Below are 10,648 nucleotides of genomic sequence, written 5' to 3' on the forward strand. Positions count from 1 at the left end.
GCGACCTGGCCCAGATAACACGGAAGAAAATGGATGGATTGATTTTAATCATGCACAAGAAGTTAATGCCAGCAAATTCTTAAAGTACACACAACATAAATACAGAAAATTCTTTATTTACTCAAATCATATACAATTTCACAGTTCACTGTAAATTATCACTGTAGTTTGGTATGCCGCTTGAACACAGGTATGTCACCAGGGAACAAAAAAAAGACAGCTTTAGACTAGCCATTTCAACACTATGCAAAATACATCCAAAATATAATTTTCTTCTTAGGCAATGTATTAAGTTCAAACTGTAAAAACAAACAGGCATTTACAATGACTAAACAGGTTTACCAACTGAATTTCTTGAATTATCTTCAATTACAAAAGGTAGGGTTTAAATAAGGTGCTGCTTATATATATGTATGTATATCTATACATAAATGTGTCACTCATCCCCAGTGTAGTCTACTAGATTTATCTCAGTCTAATAGGTGATAAAATTTGAGTGTATCAATTGCTTATTATTCCCCATCAAATACAAAACAAATTGTATTTTGTCCTAGAACATAGTTTTATAACATGTGGCCTGTGAAATAATATAAAATATACTTTCAACTGATTACCCTAATTTTCAACATATATGGTTCAGTTTTCACATAAAAAAATTTTCAATGGTAAAGCACTGGGTAAAACTGGCTTGGGGCCATGTACAAAATTAAACCTTACAAAACACTAAACTTAATATTTTCATGTTATATAAATGTGGCACTTGTACAGAGTGCTTGACTCTTCTGATGGGAAAAATTTCATAGCAATAAAGATTTGATCGCAGATAGGTATCGCCTCTTAACTACATTTACAAATAAGAAGCTTTGAGTAAACAATTTGACATTAGTCAAAACTGAGTAATAATAAAATTAATTAAAACCCTGATTCCACAACACTCTCTTCCCCCCAAACATGGATATTATGGTTCTGTAAAAGTTAAAAAGACATAAGTTAAGTGTCACACAGCATCTAGTTCAGTTTGTATCAGGGTGAGAACAGCACTTTCTTGATATAATCCACAGTTGTGATGTTTGCTAGCATGGCTACATGTTCGTTGGACGGAAGTTCCTTTAAAGTAACATTATATTTCTGTTTGCCCACCCATGTTTTACACTGCAGAGCGCTAACCAAGTTCACAGTTCCATCTCCATCCCCTGTCACTACAGTAGGCTCCACATCTGGAAATTTGTTTGAATACTGGAAAGCCTCCGGGGTTGGGATGCCCGAGCCGTATAGACAGTGAGTCTCCACACCAGGAGGAGTCAGGTCAGAGACCAGTGATTCTGTGTCCTGTCGCATCAACCAACCATCCTCAAAGCCAATGTCCTTATAAAAACGCTCGTAGTCCATCACTGTGTAGTTGAAGTTTGGGGTCTGGACCAATACCTAGTATGAAACAAAATTTAAAAAGTTTTGTTTTTTTATTCCTGCCAAACAACAATTCTGCACAAACAGAAATACTGTCTTTAATGAACTACGGTTGTGAAAATGAATGTAGTACAACAAAAATGTATAGTATTTAAGTCTTCTGCAACGATCTGCTAAAATTAATAAACTGCAGGTTTAAAGGTATTTGACATTAAAATCTTGTTGGAATAATTCATTTATGTATTTTGTTGGGATAGGCATGATGCATTCAGGGTTATGTTTACAGCTAATGGTGGAGTGTTTTAGTGCTCTTGAGCCCGCAGACAGGAGTGAAAAAACGTGAGCACCCAAACCCAGCAGATGTTTTCTTATTAAATAAAAACAGAATCACACCGGAATTATACTTTTCATCATAATACAGATGCCAGCAATGAACCTAAATTTGTGGCGCAGTGAGACGTGGCTAAAGCGAGGCTAAACAGGAAAATATTTACATTCTCTGGGACCATTTACCACATTTTATAATGTAATGCTTTGAGTTTGTCTGATCTTAGTTGTGTTCTGCCCTGATTCGGAAGAAATCTACAATGTTTTTCAGGCCTTTGTTATTTCTTTCCTTTATTTTTCCCATTTCAGCTGGGCATCAATGTTTGTTTTAATGTGTGTGTCCCACCTGTCAGTCATGCCCATCTAAAATCAGAAATGTGTCCAGTGTCCATGTTTTTGTAAAGTGTTGAAGAGCTATGTATTCTTGGCTAACCAGGCAATGCTTCAAACTCATGGCGGTAAAGGTCACTTTGCACAGTTTAAACTCTCCCAAATTTACTGCTCCACCGCTGTTGGTCTCATGGAAAGTGGCTTATCATAGTAATCATATTTTGGCAAAAAAAATAAGCTACAATAAGGCAACAATGGGTAACCTAAAAAAATATTGTTTTTGCTTTTAAATTTGAGTATAGGAAAAATCCATTACCTAAAAACTAAAGTGAAATTTTAGTGACAGGGAAGCCTGTCCAAATGAGGGAAGGGGGTAAAACAGCAGTAAATTAAAGTACACATACCTTGTCTTTCGGCCATGCACGAGCATATGGGAGGAGCCACGAAGTGGACACGGCTGTACGCTGCTGGAATCTAATTTTAAGTGGGCTTATGACTGGGATACGATTGTTATCACCTGTAGAATAATTACAGATTAATTAAACAAATACTAACCAAAAACTGCCATACCACATGACATAAAGTTACATGTCAGTTTTACAAAGCATGAAAATCATATAGTGTTGAACCTTGAGCTAATCTGGTTGAGAGGATACTTCTATTACAGAATTGCATGATCTCACATATTCCATACCAGATGTGACCACACGCAGAGTCTTGGCCACTCCAGCCCACGGGGCTCCCAGAGAAATAAAGGCCTTGATGTACTTGTCTTTCCACATCTGTGGCTGCTGGTTGAGGAAGTACAATGTGTACATGTTGCCCATACTGTGAGCTATCAGAACTACCGGTTCACAAGCCTTCTCTGCCATTTCTTCAATCATCTTTTGCAGCTGCAGAAAATAGTCTTTATTCTCATCTAAAAACAAGGAAGGAAAATTGGTTCCCGTAAGATTGCAGGTCATAAATAGTATAGAACAAGCACAATCTGACGTGGAATTTCCTGCTTAAAAAGACTACATATTTAACAAAAGACTGGAATTCCGTGAGGTGGTTTTAAAAGCAATCTTTATCCAAGGGTCAAAGTTTCTTCTGAAGTCTCTGCTACTTTTGCCCTTCACATACATTTTCATCCCTTCATTTGAGTGAGAAGGTCAGGCCAACTTGTGTAACTATCATTTTTTGGGATATTAGAGTGAAATGTGCATTTTCTTACTGGGTGCTTTCCTCCAATCATAAGGTGCACCTCTGATGTCATCATTTCTTGTGTAACCCCAATCCACAAGCTGCTGCACAATATTAAAAAAATACATGCCTAAAAACAAGAAACAAAAACACAATGGAATACACATTAAATGCATTTATTTATACAAAGAATAAACTAGTCTTACTTACCAACACTATGTTTGCTAGGGTCTAGATACTCTAAGGAGTATGTCTGCCCAAAGCCAGGGACACGAATTTCTACTCCTGGTGGCGACGAGCTGGTGTGAGTGGTCCTATTGTAGATAAGCCTAGAAATGATAAATAATAAAATAAAAACAATTTAAAATATCACATCTTTTCATTATCTCTATATGTCACATGTGTCAAACTCAAGGCCCGCGGGCCAAATGTGGCCCTCCAGGTCATTTTATATGGCCCCTACAAGGTGAATCAAAAGATATGAAGGTGTCTTAAATGATCAGTTTATCAAGAGATACAGTGACCCAGCCATTTTTTCAGATCTATGCACTTTCTTCCCATCTGCTGTTTGTCTCAAGAACACTTTATAATAGCTGTACCATTGACACTTTTGAATATCTGCACTAAACTGGACTCTTTACAATACCGGTCACTTTAATAAGCCATGTTTGCACTGTTGTTATGATGTTGTTGTATATATCTACCTCTAAGTATTTTATTTTATTTTTAAGCATATCTTTTTTAACTTCGTGCATGCCCTTATTTGTACTTATTCAGTGATTTATCACTGAAGTAAGTTCCTAGTTTGTGAACTGTGTTCACTGACAATGGCAATAAAAAAGTCTTCTGATTCTTATATGCAATATTTATAACTTGAATAAGTAATAAATACAAAAACAGTTAATTAACAAGACTAAAAAGTAGTTATATTTATTTTACATTACATTTGGTTACATTTATACTGTCGTACGTTTACATCTGGCCCTTTGAGAGCAACCATTTTGCTGATGTGGCCCTCTGTGAAAATGAGTTTGACACCCCTGCTATATGTGATTACTAATTAATTACAAATTTTCATATTTCAGGGTATACTTCCTCAAAATATGGGCTACATTTATATTGCTACTACCACTACTTCTGTAAATGGATTTTTTTCATATCCTAGGCAAATATGAGAAACAGAAGTGGTGTATCATATATATTTTTACACCTATTTATATATACACCTTTTCACACCACCTGTTTTCTGTTAAATTTGAACTCATGCATGTAATTTAGTTAATAATCGATGAAGGTATAATGGCAGAATCCCTCATTTTCTAACTTGTTGACATAAGAAGGATCTGAGGCCAAAGGTTGAGCTCATTGGGGAGGGGGAAATCAATTGTCAGAGCAGCCAACAAAATGTAAAATTTATTGCTCCCGGTTTAATATAGATGATGATGAATTAAAATAACTCAAGAAAGTGAAGTACCTAATGTTGTCAATCCAACAGTCGATGACAACAGGCACCAGTTGCTCCAGGTTGAGCCACAGAGTGAAGAAATCAGTCTTCTTGTAACACACATAATGGACCACAGTGGGTTTGTTCAGTTTGGCCTCTAACTGGTTCCCCAGATCACCAGGTACTGTAAATATAATGAAGAATATTATTTTAGGATTTAATAAGTGGCATGCGATCAAGGCATTTAAGGAAAGCAGTGTAAAATCATCGCAAGTGAAAAGTACCTCACGCTACTAGATTTATTGGTGATTAAAATACTTGGGACCTTTACATAGCCATTTGTCAGACAGTAATCTGTGAGATATTAAAATAACTTTATTCTGAGGATCATTCAGATTGATCATTGGAGATTTTTCTCCTTTTTTCTCAGATTTGGCAGCAATCCAGCAGAGTCATGTTGCCCAAGCTGAAGTCATATGACCAGCGTCCAAAGTAAACAACTACAGATAACCACTAAAACAATGTAACCACTAAAACAATGTAAACTACTGGACAACCACGATTATGTTTCACGCTAACTTGTTAGTTTTAGCATTTTGTGGGTACATGAAGTACTTTAGGTGAACCTTACGTCAAAATAAATGACTTTAACATGCCTTGGAAAACATGCTAGTGCGTTTTGGAGTAAACACAGAGCACTCACTGAGGACCACGGGAGGTCTGGAGCTGTCCCGGGGCTTGTTGGCGGTGCATTGGTCCAGTGGTTTTCCAGCGGTCCGAGCGGACAGTACCAACAACAACAAACCGACTCTGAGCAGCGTAGAAGAGGCGTGTTTCCGACCCACAGCCTCCATGGCCCTTTCATAGCCCCACAGTCATAGTCCTCTGGACAGGCCGGTCAGATGCTGCTGAAGCGGTAAACCTCTTCAAAATGTTCCCAAAGTGCGAATGAGACAAAACAAGAAGCGTCGAGAAGATATCACATGGTACACGGCAGACTGCAGAGTTATCAAACCAGACAAAACAAATCGAAACCATCGATCATGATTAACCAATCAGGACAACGAACAGATAATTCAATCATGGAGATGATTTAATGTTGCTGTCACATCATTAATCATTTTGCCTATATTTTAAAAAGTCTTATTCACATAGACACAGTCTATGTGTATTCTGTAGGGCCAGCTAACATCTATGATTACACCTATATTTACGGTAATAACACTTTTTATTAATGTTCATATATTCTAAAGTAAAATAGTTAACCTAATGCACAATTATAAAGTGGTTTGTGAGAGGGATAAAGGCAGAGTCAAGCAAGGGGTTGGGGGTTAGTTGACATGTAGAGAGACAGTCTTTAATAATAGGATGAAATAAGGTTCTAGGTTACACAATAAGGGGTTTGTGGAGATATAAAACATTGGAAAATGCAAATCAATGTTGTATTACAAGATACAGGTTAAATTAAATACATTTGTCCCAAATGTAACAGTAAATCTGCTTACAAAAAACAAACAACAACTGTCGATCAGATGACAAAGCATCCCCTTGTTATATTCAAGTGAGATAACAGTCATTTCTATCAGGGTTTTATTTTTGTGTCCAGACATTTGTTATCAATGTCACAAACGGACTGAAATAACTGTTCAGTGTTGAGCTTTTTACACCCTAACGTCAATCTCACTGGGTGTTTCAGATTTGCCCTCAAGAATATACTGGATTAGATTGAGCACCTTCTCATGGTACACCATATCCAGGTGCATAAGACCTTGGAACTCTGTGACATGAACAGGTTTGCTCTGCTTTCCGATCCAGCGCTTGCACAAACTTGTGCTAAAGCTATCCACTGTGTCATCCCCATCAGCATACACAAAGTCCACAGGGTCCGCGTTGGGAAAGCCCTCATCGTAAATGTATGTGACCGGAGTAGGCAGTCCAACACCATACATACACCAGACTTCAACTCCAGGAGGATGAAGATCTCCTGTCAGGTTCTTGGTGTCTAACCACATGTGCCTGCAACAACAAAGAGACTGAACCATAAGCTATAAAAACACACTTACAAGTAGGTCTGTTCTGTTAACCATGATTAACCATGTTGACAGCCTTTCTTGCCTTGAAAATAATTACATTGAAGCACATTTTTTGCATATTGTAACTTTTCTGGTGGAAGGTAAGCCACAGTGTGGCATTAACGTTATCTAATTCTATGGTGACAAACATGGAAAGTTACAGATCTGATGTGTGGAGAGACAACACCCCTCTAAGAGTAAGAATTAATATTTTCACAGTATTTTAGACCAATGAACACCTGTAACTGAATTAATTCATAATATACATCAGCAGCGTCCGTATTACGACAGTGTCTAATGTGGCTTTGTTTTCATGTCATGTCATTTATGTAGTCTACAACTGCTCTTTGTGCCTTTTGAATTACCCCTTTGGGAATAAATAAAGTGTTGTTGACTTAAATAAGTGTGACCATTCAAACTGCAATTTAGATTTGATTGTGACCTTATAACCCTAATATAATCTTTTTTCATTGTTGAAGACTGATCAAACCAGGCTCAGTGTAATAATTTTCGTGGAATTTTTTTGTTTGCTTTAACAGCTACTTTGTCTCAGTTATCACTTCTATAAAGCAGCTTAAAACTAAATGAAAAAGTGGTGTTTTATACCAGCCATTCTCAAAGTTGATGTCTGTGAAGAAGCGCTCATAGTCCTGGGTGGTGTAGTTAGCTGTTGGAGTGGAGACCAATACATGTTCTTTTGGCCAAAACTCATCAAATGGCAGCATCCAAGGATTAGTTGTTATCATCCTCTGCTCTTCACGGATCTTTACGTTAGAAAGCATTGGGATCCCATCATTGTTACCTGTAGTGCAAAATATAATTTGTGTATTTTACATGTTATTATTAGATACATTAAAAAGATAATTGTAATTATTTACAAAAAACTAAGATAGATGTTCCACCTATAGGCCTACCTGATGCCATGACTCTGAGTGCCTTAACAGCACCCCCCCATGGAGCCCCTAGGGAGATGAAGCCTTTGATGAATCTGTCCTTCCAGGCCTGGGGTTGTTGGTTGAGGAAATAGAGCACATAGTGACAGCCCATACTGTGGCCCAGTAGATAAACAGGCTTCTGGTACTGCTTGTACATGTCCTCCACCAACTCACGAAGCTTCACCAGGTACTCCTCATTCTCATCTGCCACAAATGGAAGGGAAAGCATTTTAGGACACAGGGTAACTAACTAAATTGTGTACATTTATTTTATTGCTCTAGTCTCCCTAACTAAGCAGTAGTAAAAAATATTTTTACAGGCATCTAAAACCAACAGTAGATTTGGGGTTAAAAAAAATATTTGTGCAAAAGAAGCTTTTATATTCTTCAAAAATTTCTATTTCTGTAGCATTATTACACTACAGCATACAAGGGACAACCAGTGGTTATAAGAACATGTGCAATGAAAATTATGCTGTATACAACTGCTTTTGGGAGCAATAGGTTGCCTTCTACTGTCAAAAACAAACAATATCACTTAACTAATTATAGTACTCAATACCACGGTAGCAACTGGGGAAACATTTTTAAGAAATACATGAATAAAATTAATAAATTCTCTACATATTTCTATCTTGATGGGATCTTCCTGGCTAAATAAAAACTATGACTGTAATTCTTGAGTATTAGCGACTTACTAGGAGCCACCCTCCAGTCGTATGGAGCACCTCGGATGGTCCCATTCCGAGAGTAGCCCACGGAGACCAAATGTTCTACCATTGTGTGAAAGTAACCTATAAAACATATGTAATCAGTGGAGACAACACTACACTTTACACATACTTCAGTAGAAACATCCCAACGTCTTAGCAACATTCTAAGTAGTGGTTGTTCTATTTTAAGCAAATGTACATCAGTAAAATATGGTTTACTCACCTGCCAGCTTGTTATTATCAAGAAACTCAATGGTGTAGGTCTCCCCAAATCCTGGCACCCGCACCTGGACACCTGGAGAGTTGGATGATCGCCGAGTTGTTCGGTTGTAAACAAGCCTGAAGACAAATAGTGAAGTAAGGACAATCTTTCTGTGTATGCATGAAGGTCACAATGGAACAGAGCTATATAAGATTGAACAGTTCATTGTTACCTAATATTATCAATCCAGCAGTCAACACCAACTGGCATGAACATGTTGAGATCAATCCACAGAGGGAACCAGTGTGGTGTTTTTTTAAAGCACAACCAATGGACCAATGTAGGTTTGTCAATCTTGGCTTCCAGGCGGTTTCCTAAGTTCCCAGGAACTGGATGCAGATATAATCAAGACTGTGGATCAATTCATTTCACAATAATATTCAAGTTTCTTAAAATAACAGGGTACATTATAAACAGGCCTTGATAAATCAAATAAATCACACAATTAGACTGTATATCTTGTATTGAAGAGACAGAATATGGTCACATTTTGATCACATCTAGTCATGCTTTGGCCTTTGTATCTTGTTTATCTGTGAAATCCATACAACTATCCCATCAATAACATATGCCATAACACTAATCAATCAAGAGCTTTGAAAAATCTATAATAGCAAATCCGTTATTCCCGAGTACTCTGTGTAAATGAATCATAGGCCTAATAGTTTCACTCAATAAACCTGTCAACTCTATTCAGAACATCTCATAGCCATCACTTACCAATGACGAGTGGAGGAGTGCTGTTGTTTGGAATAGTTGGCTTTATAGGAGGAGGGAACATCACGTTAATTACCCAAAAACACGAGGAGTGCTGCAAACCCACAAACATCAACAGCAGCGCCGCCGGCCAGATGCGTCCCATTGAGCCCATGTTTGGTTCTCACTTTGCGGCGAAGTTCTGCTCTTTCGCCCGGTCTATGAGGTTCTGGAGGCGGAGGGAGAGGGACAGGGGGAGAGATAGAGAGCGATAGATGACCCTTACCAATGCCTCTTACTGCGCTAAAGCCTACAACAACTTTGACTTATTATAAAAGTGAAATAAAAGTTTTAAACCTCTCCTCTTGCGTCTGAATGATTAATCAAATGGACATCTCTGGGTTACTGATATAAAGCATGCCGAGAATGTACGTGTAATGTTGGGTTAGCCGATGCCCTATTGATCCTTTCCAATCACACGAGAACAAGCTATTTATTTAGGCCTTACGCTCCACAGCATGTCAATGTTTGATCACACGCTTTCATAAGTACTGTACTCCAGGAAAACCATTAGACAGAAACACAAATCTACTCCTAAGACAATAAGAGGAAGAGGAAATACATTTGATTTAACCAATAAATAATATAAATATATGCCAATAAATACTAAATGAACTGCCAAATAGCCAAAACAAACTAAAACATGCATGAACACCACCTTCAGTGTGAGCACCAAATAGCTGAAATCTCTTGGTTGAGGTTACTGCAGGGCATTGACTCAGAGGTCATGGCATGTTGTTTAGCTACATTAAGTGGGGCAGGTGGTCATTTCCCCTTAAACATGGGTATTACAGTTGAATTGCTTCCAATAATCATCAATATTGTAATGTACAGTGCTTATTAGAGTACACACCCACCTCACCTTATTAATTTACTTAATCTAATTGTTAAATGTATCACGCCACCTCCTCGTGTCAATGAAGAGTTCTTTTACTGATGGCTGGATGAATCTTTAATTTATACAAGTGCAAACTTGATTGTAGATGCCAACAACATCACCATCGCCGTCAAAACCACCAAACCACCGTCGAACTTGCTGGCTGACCCAAATTTAGGAGGTAGAATGAGCTTTACTTTGATTAACTTTGTAACTTTAATTGTAACTTTAATATACCTTGCAGACACGCCACACTTTTCTGGTAAACCAGGGCGTGCGTCCCTTTCCAGTGGTCGAGCGGAACCAAACAAAACAACAGTTCCTACCTGACTACCAAAAT

At 37.8% G+C, this 10,648-nt stretch overlaps 2 protein-coding genes across 2 annotated transcripts; both read right to left on the reverse strand.

Annotated features, from left to right (window-relative positions):
* Positions 1–31: 31 nt before the first annotated feature.
* Positions 32–5,718, reverse strand: pla2g15 (phospholipase A2, group XV). Its single transcript, XM_033968147.2, has 7 exons — positions 5,397–5,718; positions 4,724–4,877; positions 3,460–3,578; positions 3,281–3,379; positions 2,759–2,983; positions 2,469–2,581; positions 32–1,425 (listed from the first exon to the last, which is right to left on the reverse strand). The coding sequence occupies exons 1-7, from the start codon at positions 5,545–5,547 to the stop codon at positions 1,024–1,026; spliced, it is 1,263 nt and encodes a 420-aa protein (XP_033824038.1). The 5' UTR covers positions 5,548–5,718; the 3' UTR covers positions 32–1,023.
* Positions 5,719–5,764: 46 nt separating this feature from the next.
* On the reverse strand, positions 5,765–9,778 carry lcat (lecithin-cholesterol acyltransferase). Its single transcript, XM_033968160.2, has 7 exons — positions 9,396–9,778; positions 8,848–9,004; positions 8,637–8,752; positions 8,399–8,494; positions 7,680–7,904; positions 7,372–7,567; positions 5,765–6,709 (listed from the first exon to the last, which is right to left on the reverse strand). The coding sequence occupies exons 1-7, from the start codon at positions 9,544–9,546 to the stop codon at positions 6,355–6,357; spliced, it is 1,296 nt and encodes a 431-aa protein (XP_033824051.1). The 5' UTR covers positions 9,547–9,778; the 3' UTR covers positions 5,765–6,354.
* Positions 9,779–10,648: the final 870 nt, after the last annotated feature.

Source organism: Periophthalmus magnuspinnatus, chromosome 6 (genome assembly GCF_009829125.3).
Source record: "Periophthalmus magnuspinnatus isolate fPerMag1 chromosome 6, fPerMag1.2.pri, whole genome shotgun sequence".
NCBI lineage: Eukaryota > Metazoa > Chordata > Actinopteri > Gobiiformes > Gobiidae > Periophthalmus > Periophthalmus magnuspinnatus.